Here is a 23,180-nt window from a genome sequence, read left to right as displayed (position 1 = left end):
ATCTCTCAGTTCCCCCTCTATAACAAGGCTGAGAAAGATCTCTGCCTTTTAGAGCTCCTGTGGTTAGATTAGGTCCACCTATATAATCCAGGATAATCTCTCTACTTTAAAGTCAGCTGATTTTTTTTAAGATTTTTATTTATTTATTTGATAGAGCAAGAGAGCACAAGCAGGCAGAGAAACAGAAGGAGAGGGAGAAGCAGGCTCCCCACTGAGCAGGGAGCCCTATGTGGGACTTGATTCCAGGACCCTGGGATTGTGACCTGAGCTGAAAGCAGATGCTTAACCAACTGAGCCACCCAGGTGCCCCAAGGTCAGCTGATTTTTAATCTTATTTACATCCACAAAGTGGGTGGATTTGTTTGTTTGCCACAATCACAGGAGTAACACCAGAGGCAAGGTAATAGGAGCCAAAATTCTACCTATCACAGTGCTTGTGAGGAGGAAAACACCATGGACCCCACTTGCATAGGAGGCCCAGGATAGGGACCACTATGAACAGAGTCTTTGGAAAGGGGGTAATGAGTACCCTGGCTCAAACTGGCACTGGCGTCTCAGAGCAGCGCCACCTAGGGGTAGCACAGGCTTGAGCTGGGTGCATATCCCCATAACCAAGCCTGGTCCCCATATATCCTGTTCAACATAAAACCCACGGAGACTTTTTCAAGACGCTAAATTGTGGGGAAAACGAGTGAAAGAAAGCCAGCAAACACAAAATGAGATTAAATTTTCCGTAACGTGGGCAGTTAAAAGCTTCTATGACAATTGTCTGATTTAGGGAAGCAAGGGAATGTCCCATGTTTTTGTTTGTTTGTTTGTTTTGTTTTTGTTTTTTTACGTACTGTTACAGAATCGTTCATAACTGCTATCTCATACATTAAATCCTCATTATCCTTTATAACAACGTTAGGAAACTTCAATTGTTATTATGCTGATTTTTCCAAATCAGAAACTGAAGTCCATAGAGCAACTAAAAATATTAGATATGACTCCTTGAGGAGCTATTTAATGCCAGGTCCTGGGTTACATGCATTGTCTCAATCAATCCTCACAAGTACATGAGAAAGATGCTACTACCGCCCCATTTCAAAGTGAGGAAACCAAGGCTCTGGGAGACTAGATAATTTGCCCAGTACCACAGGGGTCCCAAGTCACATGGAATAAAACCTAGGTCTGCCTTACTGTTTCTTTCAGGGAGATAAGTAAAGGGACCCCTTAGCTGTGGCTGAGGCCAGGCAAGCTCTGACCTCTCTTAAGAACGACTGTTGCGAGCATCGGGGGTGGCCCGGGAAGAAGAAGCCCATAGCGCAGAGCAAAGCTTAGGAATCACCAGCAAGCCTACCCAATGTGCTGAAATCCTGATCTCAGGGCTGCGGCGGAAGAAAGTAGCACCCAGTGCCGTGGAGCAGAGCGGCCAGAAGCAGCTCTCCCATCTGCACCCACGCGGCTGTGGGAGGAGGGCAGAATCTTTGGAGGGGCTGCTAGATTCCTACAGGGGTAAGCTGTAATTCTCCTACAAGAGCTGTCCAAGGGCCCTGCTGCTGAGAGCCCAGCTGCTTCTAGCTTAGCTCTTCTCCCTCTCACAGGACCTAGGGCCTCACCCATGTCTCTCCTGAGATCACTAACCTCAGGACACCTCAGCCTGGCTAAGATTTGAGATATACACTCCTCCTCAATGTTCCCAGTTAGCTACACCCATCCACCGCCACCACCCTCCACACACACACATACAGAGGCTTCTTCGGCCTCCCTACTTCATCATTTTCTTTCTGGGAGTTTGGCTGCTTGCCCAAGAGACAGATGGAAATTAAGTATCAAGCTTGGGAGGAAATCAGATTCATAGGGAGAAGGGCCATCCAACCCAAGGAAAGATCCAGGGCAAATACTAGGTGCCAGGAGCAGGAGGCAAGGTGGGTGGATTCTAGCTTGAGGCTGACGCTAGTGTTTGCCTTAAGGCTCAGATCAGAGAAGGATGGTTAAGCCAGGTTAGAGCTGGGGTCAGAGTCGAGACCCAAGTTAGAGATAGTATGAGGCTGGCCTAAAAGCACAACAGATGGAAAAGAGCTTGGAGTCAATCCAAGTCAGATTTTAGCTCTGAAATGTCACTTACTAGCTGGGGGACTCTCAAGCCTCCTACACAATCTTTCAGGGTTGTTGAAAGAAATGCTTGGAGAATTAAAATGTAAATGAGATAATGACTGTAAACTGCCTGCCAATGCCTGACAAGTAGCAACTGCTTAACAGTGAATGGTAGCTATACCCGTTTTTTCTACCCCTCTAGCCGAGGTTGCGCCTTTGAGGCAGTGGGGCACAGGTGGTCTGGCCCTGCCCAGCAACCCTGGGCCTCCGGCCTGTCCTGGCAATGCCGGGTCTGGCCAGCAGAGGGCGCAGGGTTCCATTCCCTCCCCTCCTTCTACCTCCTGCCCAGGCCTTGTAAAGCTGGGAGAACTAGAATCTTAGGGACAGGGAGAAATGGAATCTTAGGGACAGAACCATGGTCTGGCTTGTAAAAACTCTTGATTTTTTAGCAAAGACTAAAATCCATTGGTGATGACGTTGAAAGCTGTTGCAGAGGAAGTTGTGCCAAGTCAGGGCCTGAGGCAGCCCTGGTGGGAGCAGCACTACCGGATAGCCGAGAGCATTCAGGACTGCCCTCCCCTGCAGCTTGAAAAATTCCTTCTGGTCTTGGTCGAACACGCATGGGCCCTCTATGTGTCTGGCACTGCCTTTCCAGTTTCAGTATCTTGGCTGGTTGTCCTCAACCTTGCTATTCTCCAACAGGCGCCACAGGGCCCTGCAGGCTTGTAGCTGGAAGCCCTCTCTTTGGTGACTTCCTGAGTGAGGCTTCCTGTGGCTTTTTTAGCTTTCAAGTGAGACCCTGACCTGGGAGATCCAGGCCCCTCTTGGCCTACCCCTGAGAGCCCATGTCTGAAGCCAGACGCAGCCATCAGTGAGAGCCAGCCCCTATGTGCGTGCTCGGCTCTGGAAGGGGATCTTTCCCTCGCTGCTTTCCTCTGACCAGCATCCCTGCCTGCTCTGGCTCCAGCCCGCCTGTCTTCAGAGCCTGCGCCCTCTTTACTTATTCCAAGAGAAGAGCCTCCAGCGTGGGCAGGGAGTGTGTGGGCAGGAGCTCAGCAAAGAAACAGAGCTGCACATCACAGAAAGGCAGACAAAAGAAGGCCTTGAAAGATGTGGAGAGAAGGCAGCCCAGTGAGCCCCAGAGGGAGGGGCTGAGCAGGTAGGCGAGTGGGGACCCCAAGGACTACACTGTGACTAGCTCCTCTTCTAACACTGGATCCCAGCTGTGCATGTGGGTCAGAGCCAGAGGTGCTGGAGGCAGAGCCCATCCACGACCTTCACACCAGTGTGTGTGTGTGTGTGTGTGTGTGTGTGTGTGTGTGTGTGTGCATGTGTGTGTGTGAGTACTGGGTTTTCCGGGTAAAGCACTGATATTTGGTGAAGCTGCAAGACCCCTAGAAGAAGCAGTCCCTCATAAAGCAGGTTATCTGATGGACATTAGGCACTATATTCTCCCCTCTCTAGTTGTTTCCCCAGAACATTTACTGAAGTGTTGTTTAAACGTTCCCCTCTTATCTCAGTGGTGATAGAGAATATTGAAAGAAGGATCATGTGCCCACACTTGAGCCGCTGTGGCAGTAGCTAGGTGATTGAGACTTCCCCCAAGGGAAAGGTAAATTATTCTAGATATGAGTCAAGCGAGGTGGGCCAGCACTCCCTTTCTCACGCACACACACACACACACACACACACACACAGAGTGAGAGAGAGAAACCAAAAAACGTGACAACCTTGGCAGGTCAAGGCTAGAATCAAAAAAGCAACTTCCCTCAGAACTGAGCTTGGTCCTCTGCCAGGACATCCTGCCCTTGCTTCCTTGACCTCTTAGGTTTCTGACTTGTTCCGGGACGAGGGTCAAAGTTTCTTTCCTCTGGTCACCCATACTGACTTTGCAGTTCCCTCCTTGCTTTGATCCAAGGTCCCCTGTTTCCTAATCCTGAGCAATCCCATTTTCCCTAAAAAGTCTGAGTTAATCCCTGGCATCGATGGAATTTCCTGATTTTGAGAAACAATCTTCCACCTTCTCTTAACACCTCATTTTTACCCTCCTCTGCTCATAGTATTCCCTCATCTCCACTCTACCCCTTCCTTGGGTTTTTTTCCTCTTATAAACCATCTTCTTGAAACAATCTATATCCACCACCTCCTGGCCCTCATCTCCCCATCGCCCAGGTGAATTTAGTTACAGGGGACAGTATGAGCAAGGTGCGAGCGTAAGGAACAACATAAATGCACCATGGTATAAGATGATATGGAAGTACATAGGAGAGGCACCTAACCCAGGAAAGCTTCTCAGAGGAGTTTCCCCCTCTGTAACCCCTTTCCCAACATCAGCTTCTTTGAACCTTCTCACAACTCCCATGTTAACTAAAACCAGTAGGCCTGCACCCTCCGCAGAAAGGAGGTACACCCTCCGCAGAAAGGAGTGGCTCCTTTTCTTTTCATAGCTCAGTGCACAGATTTGGGGTCCCCTGTACTCACCAACGCTGCTTCTTCACTCTCAGTACACCCCTGCTCCTTGACACTCCTCCATATGATCTTTGCACTACTCTCTTCCCTTTCTCACTGCTAACAGCTCCACTTCGGAAGCCTACTTATTACTCACTTTAGACTTTGTCACCTACCTCGTAGTTGTCTTCTCTGTGTCCGGTTGAGATTTTGTGGCCCATTATTTTGCCCTTGTCCCTTTGTTTTTCACTTCCACCCAACTGGCAAAACCTCAGCTTTGGATGAGCTGAGTATTCAACAGTCTCCATGCTTGCATCCAACTCTCTGAGCTCTGCTGGAGAAACTGGTATCACTAGAAATTCAAGGTCACCAACTCCTAAGTGGGTCCTCAACACTTTCCTAGTTGTCTTACTACATTTCTCTAGTGTCCACTTCCCCTTTCCCATTTTATACAGTTTTCTTAAACCATCCTGACTACTAAAATTTCAGTCGTGTCCACACACACACACACACACACACACACACACACACCCCACTCACTGATAACCAGATCTCCAACTTCACAGAGAACATAGAAAATATAAGACAGCAGCTCCCATTAAATCTATGCACCTCCTATATTAATTAAGATACAAAACAAGTAGCTAGAATAAGACGAGCAGTTTCTTCTTCATACAGGAGAACCTGGGGTAATAAAACAGCTTGAGTGTAGAAGACCCTACTCTTACCGTCTTATCATTCTGCCGTCCCTAGTGAAATGACTGAAGATGGCTTACCTTCACATTCACATTCAACCTTCAGGAAAGGGCAAGGAGGCAGAAACAGTCCAGTCCTCTCCTATAACACTTCTACCCACAGCCACCATCCAGAACACGGTCATTAAGCTACACTTTGCTGCCAAGTCGTCTAGGAAATAATAGTTGCTAGCTGGTCAGCCGTGACTTATTTTCATCTATAATTATTCTCTTCTAACTTCCTCTTACAATTGAGTATCTACTCCTATCAAAACCTAGAACCTTCCACACGTGCTCTGGATTCCATACCTCCCTGCCTTCTCAGGAATCTTGCATTAGAAATTAATTAACTTCTCTCTCTCTGTCCCTCTCTCCTTTCTCTCCTCCTCTCCCTTTCTCCCTCTCCGCCCCTTTCTCCTTTCTCTTTTGTTTTTCCTTTCTTTTTTTATGATGGCTTGCTCCCCTTGTTTTCCTCCCAGCTCTCTGTCTACTCCTCTTGGTCTCTTTTCCAAGCTGGCCTTTCTCTATCCAGCCTTTAAATATTAAATCTCCAGCCTTTAAATATCCAGATTTCTGACCTGGTTCCTCATTTTTTATTTAACACACTCTCATTAATTGTATGGTTTGCATTACTTCCTATGCAACCTGTATATTCAGCTTCCTACTGGAATTCCTACTTGGATGTCTAATAAGCATCTGAAACTTACCATGTCCAAAATGTAACAGATTCGCTGGTGGGAGTTGCTGTCTGATGGTTACTATTTTCTCTATGAAGTGGGAGGCCGGGTTATTTATTGTGAGTGAAGGATGGTATGCGTGAGTGGTGTTGGCTGGGGGAGGGGGTGGTGGAGATGACATGAGAGATTTTACAAGTCCAAAAACACTGGCAAAACTATTGTGTAAAAGAAGAGAAAGGTGATCAGAGAAATTTAGTAAAACTTTTGCTCATTCTTGGAAGCATCATCGTATAAGCACCTGAATTCTGATGTCCAAAATCACTGGCATTGAATCGTAACTTTTTCACCCAGTAGTTTTGTGGCTTTGGGCAAGTTACTTAAACCCTCTCTCTCTGAGCCACAGTTTTTTCAGATAAAATAGTGAACAGTCATACTGGACTGAAATGTATAGTTCTTGGTGAGGATTAAAAGTAATGTGCTTTGAACAGAGTAGGTGTTCACCAAATAGTTTCTATCCAAGTACCAAAAGCCTTATTCATCTTAATCTCATCCTTCTCCCTCACCCTCCACATGCAAGCAACCTCTAAATTCTGTCTACCTCCTAAATAGCTCCAGGATCCATCTTCCCCACTGCCTCCAGGACTTTAACTCAAGCCTCAGTTAAAGTCACCTGAGTTATGTCATGGACTCCCAATGCCTCAAGATGCTCCAGCTGCTCTCCACACCAGCTGCCATAGCAGTTACTCCAAATCTTTCTAAATCTTAACCAATTTCCAGCACTTCTACTTCCTCGTGTGGCTTGCAGGGGTCTGTATTTGCTACTTCCTGTGACTGAGAGGTGTGTTCGTTTTCTATTGCTACTACAACAAATTACCATGAATTTGGAAGCTTACAACAATATCCGCTTAGTAGGTCGTGGGCATGTGGGCCAGAAGTCTGGTACAGTATGACTGGGTCCTCTGCTCAGGGTGTCACCAGGCAGAGGTCAAGGTGTCAGCCAGATGAAATTCTGTTCTGGGTTCTCCAGGAGGGAAATACCCACTTCCAAGCTCATTCTTGTCATTAGTAGAATCTAGTTCCATGTGGGCAGAAGACTAAAGTTGCTGTTTTCTGGCTGGCTGTCAGCCAGAAGCTGCTCTCAGCTACAGCCCACTCTCAGGTACCCATTCTGCACCCTGCTCCTTCCTCAAACCAGCCACAGCCCCTTGCATTCCTTACCACATGGCCCCCACCCTCTTCAAGCCAGCAACAGTGTGCCAAATCTTTCTTCAAATCTCTCTGATTTCCTTTTCTGCGGCCAAGCAGAGTAAATTCTTGTGACTCCGTTAGGACTCGTTGAATAATCTTTCTTGAGGTCAACTGATTAGTAACATTAATTACATAGGCAATATTCCTTTTGTCATATAACAGGATCATGAAGGTAGCATCTCATCATATTTACAGGTTCTACCCACACTCTGGGAAAGGAAACTGTGCAAGACTGAGAATCCTTTGGTGCCATTTCATAATTCCGCCTGCTACACAGGAGGGGAAGCCAGGAAAAATGTCCCTGAGAAATGCTGATACCTTGAACTGAGATGAGAAGGATGAGCAGGAGTTAATTAGATAAGGAAGGAAAGTTTCCACAGACCATGTGCAAAGCCATGTAACTGGCAGAATATATCCTCCAACAACAACAATAAAAATGGACTAAAGAAAGGCCAGTGTGTCTACAGGGAAGAGAACAAGAAGCATGGGGACTTGAAAGAAGATGGTTAGAGAGATCAGTATGAGCCAGACCACATAGACTTCAGAGACTCTGTGAAAATGTTTTTCTATCCCCAAAGCAAAGGTCTGAAGAGTGGCACAATGAGGTTTGTGTTCTGCACATATCACTCTGACCTGAAGGTGGAAGATGGATGTAAGGGCCATCAGTAAAAGGTGGTGGACCACAAGAAGCTAGGAGAGCAGTGCAAGAAACAGTGGGAAATGTCGACACAGATGTAAGCATACCGATTCGAGGAACACTCAGTGGCTAAAATCAACAGGCTTCATGATGGATTGACTATGGGAGGGAGGCAGTTCTGTTCCCCAGGAAGCAGAGTCTGAGACAGAGATTACTGGGGAGGATGTTTACTAAGGAGTTCTCCTGGCGTCAACACCTGTGCAAGAGCAAGGATGAAAGAAGGACGGGGTGAAGGGAGAAGCGGGCCAGTGATTGCGTCCCCACAAAGGCCTTGGTCAATCCTGTGAGGGGCTGTGCACGTCTTTCAGAGCTGTCCTCTGTTGGAGTGAGGAGGCTGAGCATCTGTGCTGAGCTGGTCGCTGGATGCAGGATGCCTCAGGAAGGGAACAGGACCTTGCCTGAGGAGTCATTCCTCAGCTCAGCCGACTCCCCAAGGGGCTGGGCAGTTGAGGACTGACTTCCCAAAGCTGCTCGGCAGCTGCAGAATAAATCCCTTGTACTTGGATAGGAGTCTGGGCTTTTGTCACAGCCTCTGTTCCAGGCGAAGGTGCCTAAAGGAGTAAGGCAGCCAGGCTGATTTCTAAATTTCTGACTTGTGTATCATCGCAGATGCACATAATCATTGGCTTATCTGTCACTTTCCCCCACGAGAGTGGGAGCTACTAGGACATGGGATGTATCAGACAACTAATACACAGCCCTACCGCTGGCACATACTTTGCTGAATAAGTGCATGCCTGGCTACTCCTATTTCCACTTCTCTCTCTCTCTCCGACATTTCCTTTGCTTCCCTGCCCCCCAACCCTACCGTCATCCAATGTGGGAAAAGTCCAGCAGGTTATCTGAGATGCCACCTGTGCTGGAGCTGAACAAACAGCAAATCAGGCTCTTCTGGTCCAGGGCACTCTGATGGGGAAGGCAGGCAGTGCTAGCGGGGCGGGGGGGGGGGGGGGGGGCAGGTGACAACATCCCCACCCACCTCAGGCTTAAATCCTCCTTCAGTGCCCCAGCCCCTATAAACTCAGTTCTTGCTGGAACAGGTCCTTTCCCAAAGACAAACTGGATAGGGGTCTCTGAATTCCCCATAAACTCAGACCTCATTCACAGTCTGAGCTGCTCTTTGACTGATGTCCCCACCTCCAGCAGATACTGCTGGGGGCCAGAGAGTTGAATTTTAAGGTCATGTTGGAGTTTCCTTGGAATAGAGAAGAATGGATAGCCAGCAGGGCTGAAATGTAAGTGGAGGCAAATCCTGCCCCAGGAACTGAACCCACCACTTCGGTCCACTGCATGCCCCCTTAAGCTTTGCTCCAGCTGCACTCCAGTGATCTGGTCCCCTTCTGGTCCCCTCTCATGGGAACCTGATGCCCCACACAGGCTGCTCCACCTGCACAAAGAGCAAACAGTGAGCGTCAGTGTGTCAGTGTGGGTGGGCGCTGCCTGGAGACAGGAGAGCCAGCCCCCTCCTTTCCTCTTGTGCCAGCGCTGGGCAGACGCTGGAACCAAACCCCACCATCAGCCCAACCCTCCTCCGTTTATTCTAAGCAGTTCTCTCTGCTACCCAGGCTGCCCTCACACCCAAGTCAGACTCTTCCTCCCTGCAGCCCTTTTGCGCGCCAAGACTCCCCGAGGACAAATGCTGCCCGCCACCACCAGCCCGCCACCCTGCCATCCTTGCCGGCTCTGGAGGGTTCCTTGGAAGCTTTGGCTGGAAGCCTGGGTGTTGGGCCCTGAGGTGGGAGGTGGAGGGTGTGGGGGCAGATGGAGGGGCTACTCCAGCCCCTTGGCGAGGAGATAAGGGAACTCTGTAGCGGTAGTGTCGCGGTCACTGGAGCCACTGCGGCATGGTACAGAAACCCGCGGCTGATGCCACTCTGTTAAAAAGGCCACCTACAGGTCCCCTGACCCACCAGGGAAAAATGCTAGACCCCACGGCAGCCGCGCCCCACCCAAACCCTCTCACCCTCCTCCCCCCAACCCCGCCACCTCCCACTCCGCTACCCCTCCATCCACCCGTAACCCCCACCGCTACCCTCGCCAACACACGCACACAGGCGCGTACACACACACAGGCGCGCACACACACTCCCAAGAATTCCTCTGAACCGGGACGGTGGTGAAGGGGAGTGGGCGGGAAGGAGATCTCTAGGAGAAGACGGGAGAGAGTAGGGAGGGGGCGAGCCTGAAGGACAGTCCCGGTGGGTGGGGGGAGTGTGGATGTCCTGAGCGTAGGAGGGGGGCGGAGAGTCACCTGGCGGGACAGAGGCAGACTAGCTTAGGACGGAGGCGAGCCTAGGCGGGGCGAACGGAGGAGGAGCGGCGGGGCAGGGGCCAAGGTTGGGGGCGGGGACGAGGCGGGGCGGAAGCCTCCGCCCGAACCGCGGCGGGAGCAGGTGGAGCCGCAGCGGGAGCCCTCCCGGCCGAGCGGAGGGAGGCGGTGGCTGGGCCAGGGCCATGGAGCTGCTAAAGCTGAATCGGAGCGCGCAGGGGTCCGGAACCGGGCCGGGGGCTTCCCTGTGCCGCCCGGGGGGGCCCCTCCTCAACAGCAGCGGTGCGGGCAACCTCAGCTGCGAGCCCCCTCGCATCCGCGGAGCCGGGACACGAGGTGGGTGCCCCCCTAAACCCCCTCCACCAGCTCCTCCTTGCTGCACCCCATACTGATAGTGGCCCCCATTGCCTCCTCAAACGCCTACACCATCCCTTCACAGTACTCCCTCTCAGTCCCCAAACAGCTCCCCCGACACTTCTGCCCTCTCCCCCACCCCCACCCCCACCCCAAGGCTCATAAAAACTCCATCACAGCTTCACACCACCTGATAAGAGCCCCTTCACGCCTCGGTCTCCGGGCCGCACCCAGAGCTACTGGTCACCCCCAAACACATAACACAGAGTCTCCTTCTAGATACAGACAGTCAGGAAGCAAGGACCTCCTCTTCTTGCCTATCCTCCAGGTCTCTCTTCCTTTTAAACCCAGTTCACAGAGCCACAATAGGGAAGGAAAGAAAGAAAAGAAGGCAAGACTGGGAAAAAAGAAGAGGGCTGGTGAGAGAAGGAGCACTATGGAAGGCTTACATCGGAAGTTAGAGTTATAATCTCCAGTGTCCCCCACCCCAAACCCCAGCCTTCCCAAAAGAGATCTTCAAACCTGAGTTAGGCTGGACACTGGGGGCTGCTCCCTAGAGCTGCATGTCTCCATTTTACTCCTCCTCAAATCCTCCTGCCTCCCAAGGTAGGAATTCTAATCAAGGCACTGTCCCCTCTCTCTTTCTGTTTTCAAGACCCTTCCAAGCCCCTTCTCCAACCTGCCTCTCCTGAGGTTTCTTCCTCTTAGAGCCTGACTTCGCCCTTTGTCTTCTATCCCTTGTGCCACCATCTCCCCCCACCGCCCCCACTGCTTCCATTTAGTCCCCAAAATGACTTTCCTTCCTCCCACAGGCCAACAGCCGCATTTTCTTGATAACCCAGCTCACTATATATGTTTTCTCTTCCTGCACCTTTTCTTTCCTTAAATGTCTTCTGGACACCTACTGTTGTAGCTGGGCTAGATTTGCTGGGGACACAGGAATGAAAGAGACCCAGTCCAGACCCTCATCTGTCCATAGTCAAGTGCAAAGGGGAGACAAACCAGTGGGAAAATAATAGTCAGCATGAGAAGTCCCAGGAGAGGGTCTGAATTGTGGGCACCCAAAGGAGATGGAATCCAAGAACTTCCTAGACGAGGGAGCCCAGGACCTGGGTCTTGAAGTAGGGAGTTCAGTAGGCAGAAAAGGAAGGAGGGGGATTCCAAGAGATGGAACAGTGCTGAGCATAAGGAAATTATTCCATGTTCAAGAAAGGAAAATGAGTATTTGAGTAAATACTTGAGTATTTACCCCCACAAAATATTGTATGTTTTCTCAGACTAGTTGTTACACACTCTCACTTAGATTCTTTCATTCAACAAATATTTATTGAACCAGAGTTAGTGCTAGGTACCAAAATGAACAGTTCCTATTTCATGGAGCTCACAATTTAGTGGGAGAGACAGACAAGCAGGGAATTGCAGCACGAAGTGGGATAGTGCCTTAGGAAGGCTGTGGGAACAAAGAAAAGGAGTCCTAGCCTAGCTTAGCTTAGCCGTGGGAATCAAAGTTGGCCTCCTGAGGAATAACTGAATAAAAATAAAAAAGACAAGGGAGAGCCAGATACATGAAGGGGCCAGAATGGCCAAAAGCATTCGAAGCAGAGAAACAGTATGATTAAGCTCCCAAAGTTTAAATCGGTGGTACTTCCCTTCAGTGTGTCAGTTTCTGAGAGCCTGAAACACACACCATAAGAGAGGGAAAAGCAACACTCAGGATTAAGACCAGCCTAGAGGGTTTACGAAGAGCTTTACAGAACTGGCTAAGGAGTGTGGATTTTTTTCTAAGATTTTATTTATTTATTTGAGAAAGCAAGCACAAGCTGGGTGGAGGGGCAGAGAGGGAGAAGCGGACTCCCTACTGAGCAGGGAGCCCCATGACTCAGGGGTTCGATCCCAGGACCCTGAAATCATGACCTGAGCCAAACACAGACGCTTAACCCTGTAAGGCGTGGAGCCACCCAGGTGCCCCAGGAGAGTAGATTTTTATCCTGAGGGCAATGACAACTGCTGAAAGGCTCAGTAGTACAGCCTGAATAAGTTCTGTAGTAAAGAGGATGGATTGGAGTAGAAGACATGAAAGGTGGGGTTGGGGAGACAGTTTAGAAGGCTCTTATATTACTCTGGTGAAAGACTATGTGGGCTTAGACTAAGGTATTTGCTTGCAGTGGGGATGGAGAGAAGTGGGTGGATTTGAGAGGCACTTCTGGAAGTGGAAACAACAGAACGTGGTGATTCATTAGAAGCAGAGAGCGAGGAAGAGGTCAAGGGATGACATCTCGGTTTCTGGCTTGGACAATTGGATGGATGTTGGTGCTTTATCATGAGAAAGAGAAGAAAGGGACAGAAACCAGGTATGAAGGAGAAGATTATAAATTCAATTTGGAATCCACTGAGTTTAAATGCTGGTGATATACCCAGGTGGGATAGGCCAGTGAGCTGTCAAATCTGGTGGTCAGGAACTTAGGGAAGAGGTACCAGCTGGAAATATAGACCTGAAAGATCTTTGCATATAGGAGGTAATGGAAGGCATGGGAACAGATAAAGTCATACAAAGACTGTGCAGGATGAAAAGAAAAGAGGTCCTAGGGCAGGATCCTGAAGAAGACTGATATTTAAAAACCAGTGAAGGAAGGAGAGTCCACGACGAAACCAACAGAGAAACAAGAAGACAAGGAAAAGACATCAATCAAGATGGGATAAGTGACGTCAAATGCTGCTGATATAAGTCGAATAAGGACAGAACAGCATCCTTCAGATCCAGTAACAAGGACCTCCTATCAAGGAGGCTCTATGGGTGTTAAGGTCTGGCTACAGTAGGTTGAAGTTTGGGACAATGGGGGAGGGGATTCTGAGACGTGAACCAGCGTGTGTAGACAAAACTTTCCAGAAGTTTGATAGGGAGAGAGAGGCAAAGAAAAAATAGGATAGTGCTAGAAATAGCATGGGGTTGAGGAATGGTGTATGGGGTGTGGGAGTTGTCTTTGGGGGTGGGGGTGGGGGGGGTGGGCGCGTGTGCGCATGCACGCATAGGCAAGAGTCTTTTTTAAATGTTGATGCAGAATGGGCCAAGAGAGAGGAAGACTGAAGGTACAGCAGAGAGCAGGGATAGTCAACAGAGCAGGGAACCCTGAGAAAGCATAAAATGAAATGATTGAGAGCACAGGTGCAAGAATTGGCCCTGCTCATCTGGATGTTGTTATCCACAGAGTTAGCTGGCTGTTGCCCAGGCAGTCAGAAGTTACCCACAAAGACCATTAGCCTCTCACTCAGATATTATCCCCACAGATGCCTGTTAGCCAGGCTCAATCCAGTGTTACCAGTAGAAATGTAGATTTTACCCACATTAGTCTTTTTTTTTTTTTTTTTTGAGATATATTAGAGAGAGAGAGTACATAGGCATAGGGAGAGAGGGAGAGAGAAGCAGACTCCCAGCTGAGCAAGGAGCCCGGTGCAGGACTCGATCCCTGGACCATGGCACCATGACCTGAGTGGAAGGCAGACCTTCAGCTGACTAGGCCACCCAGGCACCCCACCCACATTAGTTTTACCTATTACTCACACAGACCTGAGTGATAATGCTCACTCGGGTGCTGCCCACTGAAAAAGAGATGTCACCCACAGTTACTTGAACATTGCCCACGTTATTTAGATGTCACTCATCCACCAAACACGCTTGCTTTCGTCTTATCATCCACACATAGATATTGCCCGTGGTCCCCTAAAAAACCTTTTCCAGATACTACTCATAAAAATCACAGACATTACTCTCACACATTCAGATATTATCCACAAAGACCCAAATGCTACCTGTGTTCGCTCAGGCGCTCAGTTACTGTACTCAGTCCGATTCGTATCTCAGCTAACATCTTAACATGTTAACATCTCACGTCCATACGCACTTAATTATTGCCCACACATACTTGGATATTACTTCTGCTTACTCAGCTGCTACCATCATCACTTGGATACTCCCCCATTCACGTTCAGACCTCTGGATGTAATCCGTGTTTCCTGAAGTTGTTACCTACAAAACGAGATGTTATCCACAAACGTGTGTACAGATATTACTCTCATGCACTCGGATGTGACAACTGGCTTTGCTCTTGCTCTTGCTCACCACAGCAGCACCTACACTAACATTGGAACCAATGTCACGACACTTGCTTGGATATCATCTAAACCTACATCAATCAGGCATTACCTACAGACACCTGGCTCTTACCTTCTCACACCTTGTCCACAAAAATAGGTATTACTCTCACCCACCCAGGTATTATCTCAAAAACTAAACTGTTACCCAATTTTCACTCTGATATTAACTACACATCCTTCCACATTATTTCTGCTCCCTCAGTGAGTACCCCATATGCCCAGCTATTATCCACAATCAGTTGGATGCTATCCATGCTCCCACAGACACATGGGTATTACCGTGATGTCTGTGTTCATGGGTGACCAGATCTAACATACCAGTGGAAGGCAGGATTTGAGGCATCAGCAGCTTCAGTGTCATTTCTTATAAATTCCTGATTTTTGTTTTACAGCACATTATCTGGATTTTTGTGCTTATACTTCTCTGCCATCATCTGGACAGAACAAATGCAGATTCCCTAGACCCTAGAAGCAGAAATGAACTGTCACGGTCTTCTGAGTTCTCTGGCTCAGCAGGACGATGCCTACAGGTCATATCTATAATATTAGATAATAGACATGATATCTGGAAGGTGCCTCTCCCATTCTTCCACCTCTATCTTAAGTTGCCAGGTGTTGAAGGCACTGTGATCACTCCTATTTCATCACACAAATGCACAGGGATGCATAAATACAGACAGAAAAACACACACAAGTCTTCCTTCCAATTGCTTTTTTGTGACTTTTGAGAAAACTACTAGACTTTTATTTATTTATGTATTTATGTATTTAGGTAGGTTCCATGCCCAGCATGGAGCCCAACACAAGGCCTGAACTCACCACGCTGAGATCAAGACCTGAGCTAAAATCAAGAGTTGGATGCTTAACAGAATGAACCACCCAGGAATCCTACTAATAGACTATTTTTACAGTAGTTTCAAGTTTACAGGAAAACTGAATGGAAAGCACAAGGAGTTCTCTCTCTCTCTCTCTCTCTCTCTCACACACACACACACACACACAATTTCCCCTATTTTTAATATTTATATTAAGGCAATACATTTGTTATATTTGATAACCTAATATTGATATATTGGAAACTAAATTCCACAGTGTACATTAGGGTTCACTCTTTTTGTTATATATTCTATGGGTTTTTTTTAAAGATTTTATTTATTTATTTGACAGAGAGAGATCACAAGTAGGCAGAGAGGCAGGCAGATAGAGAGGGGGAAGCAGGTTCCCCACTGATCAGAGAGCCCAATTCAGGACTCAATCCCAGGACCCTGGGATCATGACCTGAGCCGAAGGCAGAGGCTTTTACCCACTGAGCCACCCTTGTGCCCCTATTCTATGGGTTTTAACAAATGTGTAATAACATCTAGCTACCATACTATTGTACAGAATAGTTTCACTGCTCTAAAAATTCTGTGCTCTACCTTTTCACCCCTCATTCCCCCTCCTCAGACTCCTAGTTCTAAGATTTCTTTTTCACTTCTCCTAACTGTTCAACAGCAAAGACTTGGAGGGATAGCCATGGCTGGAAGGTAATAGCTGGGAATGCCCAGCAAAACCTCAAAGTGCTGGGCAATTTTACTGGGACTCTAGTTTTCTGGAGACCCACGCAAATTGGGACCTTCATAAGGGTGGCCATAGTCTCATTTTTCTGCTCCACCAAGTTCAAGGACACACATGGGACACATCAGTTGGATGAATGAATGAGAAAGGTGCTTTCTATACTTTAGAGTGCTGTACTTGAGGTGTGGTTATTGACTCAAGAATTAGGAGCTGAAGGAGTACCTGGGTGGCCCATTCATTTAAATGCCTGGCTCTTGATGTCAGCTGAGGTCATGATCTCAGGGTCCTGGGATGAAGCAAGGGTTTTGGGCTCTCTGCTCAGTGGGGAGTCACCTTAAGGATTCTCTCTCTCCCTCTCCTTCTGTCTCGCCCCCTCTTCTTTCTCTCTCTCTCTCTCAAATAAATAAACAAATTCTAAAAAAAAAAAAGAAGAAGAAGAAGAAAGAAAAAGAAAAAAGCAAGAGCTATTTGAAAAGAGACATCCAGGGAAGGATCTGAGAAAGATGATAGAACTAGAGAGAGTAAGGAAAGGGATGGGTTAGAGGAAGAACAGTGGACTGAGAAGAGACACAAAAAGTACAGGATAGACTGCCAGCTCTTTTTCTGGATCCAAGGACCTCTCTGACAGAGCTCTCCCTCATAAATGTTCATTTACACGCACACACCCTTCAGATTTGCTACACATAAGCCCTCCTTGCAGAGAGGGTGACATGTGTCTCCAGAGAAACAGAAACAGAGAGAAGAGGGCATGCTGGAGCTTTAGAGGCACAGAGGTGAAGCATGAATGGAGAAAGACAAAGCAGGTGCATTTGTGTGGATAGTGACAGTTTCATTCAAAATCCATTAGCCAGCATGTGTGAACACCTCCCATATGCAGAAAACATTACTCTAAGTGTCAAGGGTAGGCTGAAGAACAAGATGGGCCCTGCCCTGGTCCTCAAGAAGCTCAGGTCCAGTGAGGGAGATAGAGAGTTAAACGTAATACAGTAAGCAGTGCCACACTGGAGTACAGAGAGGCAGGAAGAGGCACTGAGATTGAGATCTGATTGGGAGGAGGCAGCATTATGAATGATAGAGGGGTGAGGAATTAGTAGGAGGCAGAGCATTTTAGAGATCTGGAGACTCAGCTGCCATTCCAATTCAGCATCTTACTTACCTGTGTGATCTGAGCAAGTAATGTCACTGCTGGGTTCTGTTCAGGGATCTCTTGTAAACAGCGTGCACTGAATGCCTGAAACCATTTCTGAGTAAGTTGGTTATTGTTATGAAAACAGTTTAATTCAGAGCCTATGGCAAGAGTCAATGTACAGGGTTGCACAAAGTGGGGCTACCCCTCTGGGCCCTTCCTTCCCCACCACCTGAAAGGCTCTGTCCCTGCCCTCTCTCCCTTCCAGCTCTGGTCTCCCTCATGCTGAGGCCATGGGTTTGAATGACTGAGTCCAGTTTAATTCAACTAAATTTCATTTGGGTCTGCTTGGCTGTGATGAATCCGTCCCCCAATAGACAATGACACAAACGAATGGGGTCAGCCCTCCGTCTAGACCAGCAACACTAGTGTCGCCCTCCCACAGCACTTTGTATACTCTTCAACATCACTCCTTATCACACAGTGTGGCACTTAATCTGTCTGTATAGCCAAGTTTCCGTCTAGATCATGGGCTCGTACATGGCAGGGAATTTGTCATCTTCATCTCTTTGTCCCTAGTGCCTAGCATAAGGGAGTCCTCTGTACATGTTTGTTGAGTGAGAGTGAATGTTTGGAGATAATTAAAATACAAGGCGGAAAAGAAAAAGCATTCTAATAGATACCTAAGGAACACGCATGGGTTAGAGGAAGGAAAGATTAACTCCAAATGAGGCATCTAGAAAGGCCTCACAGAAGAGGGGGCCATTCATCCGAGTCTTGAAGGGCAAGAGCGAATAGGAATTTACCAGATACAGAAAATGAGTTTGTGATGGGGGCTGGTGAAAGAACATTCCAGGCTGAGAAATCCATTAGCGAGGGAGGAAGTCATAAGTGTGCATGAAGCCTTCAAGAAACTGAATCATCGGGTGGCTTAAGTGGGTGCTTTGCAAGAGGAGACTAGTGGAGGAAGAGGACAGTTCTCAGAGGATCTGGAAGACATGCCAGAGGAATGCAGACAGTACAGAGCAGGTGAAGGGGTTTGACTTTTTTTGTGTGTTGTTTGTTTCGTTTTTTAGACAATAAGGACATGACCTGACCTGTGTTTCAAAAGGTAGTGGGTGGTCAATAGTGCCAATTGCTACAGGGAGATCAAGTAAAATAAGCTGAGAAGAGACCTTTGGATCTTCATAATCTTGGGAAGAAATGTCCAAATGGTCATGGAGGAGACAGATGGGGCACTGGACTGTAATGGACTAAGGGGTGAATGAGGAGATCCAGATAATCCTTTCAAGAAATTGAACTGTAAAGAGAAGGGAGATTTTGGAGCAAAGCTTGAGAAGCGACAAACTTTCTCAAGGAGGAATCAAGCCAATTTCACTAATCCTCAAGGGGTTAGAAGCCTGGAGGATTCAAGTTCACCACCCACTGCGTGGGAGAAGGTGTTCCTGGGAGGCAGAGGGATCTAGCTCCGTAGCCCAGGTGGGGAATAAGTGGGCTTAGAGGGTCTGGCAGAGTGAGAGCCAGACTCCCTACCGCCACTTCTCCCTTTTCCTACCCAGAATTGGAGCTGGCCATTAGGGTCACCCTTTATGCAGTGATCTTTCTGATGAGTGTTGGAGGAAATGTGCTCATCATCGTGGTCTTGGGACTGAGCCGCCGCCTGAGGACTGTCACCAACGCCTTCCTGCTCTCACTGGCAGTCAGCGACCTCCTGCTGGCTGTGGCTTGCATGCCCTTCACCCTCCTGCCCAATCTCATGGGCACGTTCATCTTTGGCACAGTCATCTGTAAGGCGGTTTCCTACCTCATGGGTAGGTGAGACAACCCCCTGCCCCTCCCTTTCCTAAAGTCCTTGCCATACATAAGGGTCTTTCCCTGTGGGGGCTGAGAAAAATCACACTGGTTGAGTGTGTGATACAAGTTTCCAAAGTGACCCCTTCCTCTTCCCTTGTTTAGGGGTGTCTGTGAGTGTGTCTACACTGAGCCTCGTGGCCATCGCCCTGGAGCGATACAGTGCCATCTGCCGACCACTGCAGGCACGCGTGTGGCAAACGCGTTCCCACGCAGTTCGTGTGATTATAGCCACATGGATGCTCTCTGGACTGCTCATGGTGCCCTACCCAGTGTACACCGCGGTGCAGCCAGCAGGAGCGTCCCGTGTGCTGCAGTGCGTGCATCGCTGGCCCAATGCACGTGCCCGCCAAACCTGGTGAGGGTGCTCATTACCTGTTCCTGGGAATTCCCTTCTCCATCTCCATCAGCTGCTTACTACCAGTCCCCTAATCCTCCTCCAATACTCCAATTACCTTCCCGCTCCCACCACCCTGATTCCCATTTGGCGCCGCTCCCCAGTTCTCTAGCCCTTCCCAGCAGCGCCCCCAAATCTTACTTCTACCCCAGGGACCTGCTCACCAGCCCTAGAAAGAATCCCTGGCTCTTCCTCCATCGCTGATTACAGGTGGACAGATACCTGTGTGATGTGCTCTGTCTCCAGGTCGGTACTGCTGCTCCTGCTTCTGTTCTTCGTCCCAGGTGTGGTTATGGCTGTGGCCTACGGGCTCATCTCCCGCGAGCTCTACTTAGGGCTTCGCTTTGATGAAGACAGTGACAACGAGAGCCAGAGCCGAGTCCGAAGCCAAGAAGGGCTGCGGAATGGGACGGGACCCGGTGCGTGAAATCCAGCCACCTACCCCTACCCCCACCCCCACCCCGCCCCTGGCCTTGGGAAGCAGCGGCGGGGCCTAGATGGGATGGAGCAGAAAAGAGCCGGCCTAGGCAAAGAGGCTGGAACTAGGGGTCCGGTGGGGGTGGGGGTGGGACTGGAGGTTGAGAGAACTCAGCCCGAGGCTCTGACCACCATCCTCTGTGCCCAGGTCCAGCCCACCCGACTGGATGTTGCCGGCCTGGGAATGGGCTGGCTGGCGAGGACGGCGACGGCTGCTACGTGCAGCTTCCGCGCTCCCGGCAGACCCTGGAGCTGTCCGCGCTGACCGCGCCCACTCCTGGGCCAGGATACGGCCCCCGGCCCTACCAGGCCAAGCTGTTGGCTAAGAAGCGCGTGGTGCGGATGTTGCTGGTGATTGTTGTGCTTTTTTTCCTGTGTTGGTTGCCACTGTACAGCGCCAACACGTGGCGTGCCTTCGACAGCTCTGGCGCACACCGCGCCCTTTCAGGGGCGCCCATCTCTTTCATCCACTTGCTCAGCTACGCCTCAGCCTGTGTCAACCCCCTGGTCTACTGCTTCATGCACCGTCGCTTTCGCCAGGCCTGCCTTGAGACTTGTGGCCGCTGCTGCCCCAGGCCTCCACGCGCTCGCCCAAGGCCTCTTCCCGATGAGGACCCTCCCACCCCTTCCATTGCTTCCCTGTCCAGACTGAGCTACACCACCATCAGCACACTAGGGCCTGGCTGAGGCATAGAGGAGGAGTGGAGGCTGAGGCGGGACACCCCCATTCCTACAAGTAGGGACCCATCCAGACACACAAGAGACACACACCCACTGATACCCAAAAGCATGGACTAATCCCAGGGCGCCTGCACACACAGACACACACACACACACACACAGAGTTGACTTACCTGACACAAACCAAACTCCCACACAGGAAATTAGGCACACTCTTGATATGGGACTGAGCCTGGCACACAGGCAAACATGGCACTGACCTGAGACATACACACACACAGCATCCCTAGCAATGGACTATCCGTACTTAGCGAAAACGCAGGGAGGCTGGCCTGCCTCTCATATACACACAGAATGGCACTGATTCTTCAAGGCTCTGGAGCCTGGCTCGGTACCAAGTCCTGAGATGCTCCAGGCCACCCCCAGTTTGACCTCACAGTGTCCTTCCCCATTTCAGCACTGAAAATACCACCCAGCCTAATCTCACACCTCCCTGACCCAACAAGCTGTTCTGCACTGAAAAGTCCCTTCATTCCTTTCCAGTTCCATACTATGGCCCTGCCCCTCTTCCCTTACCCAAACTCTTCGAGAAATAAAAATGACTTGGCTTCCTCCTGAACTTCCTTTCTGGACTTTTTCTGGGGGGCAGATGAGGGGCACAGGGTTTTGTAGAATCCTCCCTGTCCGGTCCCTCTTCCTGCTGCTCGCTCCTGTGCATGACCACCTGCCAAGAAGCCCATGGTCTGAGGCTCAAAGGGGATGTGGGTATTTTCTCTGGGCTGTCATCCTGGACTCACCTAAACGCCAGTGTCATACAGAGTAGCTGGGCATAGGGGTTGCGGTAGGATATCCATGATATATGATATATATCCTAGCATATTCTCCTGAAGCTGTGCCACTGCGAAGATACTACATTAATAGATACTTACTCAAATTTAATTGACATGGTATGAGGAAACACTGTATAATAAGCCTCGGTTTATTCAATGTGTGTTTGCAACACCAGGGTTCAGATCATGATAGGCGTACAGAGGTAAAAGAGTGGGACATTTTTTATGCACTCTTCTCTGCGTCAGAATCTGGCTAAGCTTCTGCCTGTGGAAGCACCTTCACTGGCCAGCAACAAAGCGGGGAGGCGGACACTAGATCCAAACAGGAGGAATCCCAGAGCCTGGCCCCCTTTTGATTGTAAGACTGATCCAGCCCCAGAAAGAGGCAAGAGACAGCAACATCATCCCTACACACACACACACACACACACACACACAATGACAGGGAAGAATAGATGCCGTCACCGGAGAACATACATGATAATCAGAAATACGATATGTTGGGAGGCTTTCTTGACACTTCGTCTTGTAACAGATGGGGAAACTGAGACTCAGAGCAGGAAAGAAAGCTGTCCAAGATCATACAATAAATTAGAACAAGGCAGAAAAAATCGTATTGAAGTAGACACTGAGCTGGAGATGGGAAAGAAACCATCAGGAGGTAGACCTAAGTTTTGTGAGGCCTGGCGCTTATAAAACTGGGTGTCTTTTTTTTTTTTTTAAATGAAAAAGAATAGAAAATGCTAGGACACTGACCAGAGCCGTGGAAGGTGCCTGTGCAGTGAGGAGCCCTGAGATTCAAGGCTCACTGACCTCACAGACAGTACCACCTCTAACTCCTCCCACTAACTAGGCTGGACAAAGGCCGGGTGGAGTGAAGGACAGTGAGAAAGGAGAGTGGTCTTCTGTTTACCAGTGCTGAGGCTGCTCCCATCCATCCTTTCTACAGCCCTGGGCTGTAAGAGGCAGGATGCAGGAAGAAAAGGAGGGAGAAAGCGTTCCAAGCTGTCAACGACAACAGTGCTGGTTAAAAATAGAATCCCAGCTGGTCTGACTTGCTGAAGGCAAGATATTGGGCCTTTCTCTCTCATGCCAACTTTTCCAGAGGGTGGAAATAGGGTTGCTCACAGGCTTTGCAGCACTCTCAAGGAGATTGCCTTGATGATGCTGCTCTCCTGTCAGCCCCTCCAGCTGGGGCCTGGGCTCCTGATGACCACCAGATGGCAGTGGGAAGCTCCATGGGGTAGGGCTCCGAGTCCAGCCTCAGCTTGGAGTGTGAGCTGAAGTCCTGTGGCCCAGGGCTAGCCTAGAACCTAGCACAAAAGCATGGCCTGAATAACATGATTTCACACACAGTGTGGCCCTTTGGTCTACAGGATACTTACACATCCATCACCTCCACCCCCTACCCCAGGCCCTGTCTGGTGACCTGATGTGGAATCTCAGGGACTTCCCTTCCATTTTCTATCTCTTGAAATCTGTCAAACATTTCAGATCAATTTAATATCTCTGTCTCTACAAAGTCCTTTTTGGTCATCCTCACAGAGCTTATCTGTTCCTATAGTACTTACTGCTTTCTCTCTCCAGTCATTCATTTGTGTTC

The 23,180-nt window shown here is 49.2% G+C and overlaps 1 protein-coding gene across 2 annotated transcripts; it reads left to right on the top strand.

The window, feature by feature from the left end:
• The first annotated feature begins 10,248 nt into the window (after positions 1 to 10,248).
• On the top strand, positions 10,249 to 21,366 carry CCKBR (cholecystokinin B receptor). 2 transcript variants are annotated; one of them, XM_046014146.1, is made up of 5 exons: positions 10,249 to 10,488; positions 18,901 to 19,152; positions 19,298 to 19,550; positions 19,836 to 20,008; positions 20,215 to 21,366. In XM_046014146.1, the coding sequence occupies exons 1-5, from the start codon at positions 10,338 to 10,340 to the stop codon at positions 20,751 to 20,753; spliced, it is 1,368 nt and encodes a 455-aa protein (XP_045870102.1). In that variant the 5' UTR covers positions 10,249 to 10,337; the 3' UTR covers positions 20,754 to 21,366. The 2 variants fall into 2 exon arrangements, with proteins under 2 accessions (XP_045870102.1, XP_045870104.1); XM_046014148.1 differs by lacking the exon at positions 18,901 to 19,152.
• The last annotated feature ends 1,814 nt before the right edge of the window (positions 21,367 to 23,180 follow it).

The sequence above is a fragment of the Meles meles genome, chromosome 8 (genome assembly GCF_922984935.1).
Source record: "Meles meles chromosome 8, mMelMel3.1 paternal haplotype, whole genome shotgun sequence".
Lineage (NCBI taxonomy): Eukaryota > Metazoa > Chordata > Mammalia > Carnivora > Mustelidae > Meles > Meles meles.
The sequence above is the reverse complement of the archived record's forward strand: the minus strand, read 5'-3'. Positions and strand labels throughout refer to the sequence as shown.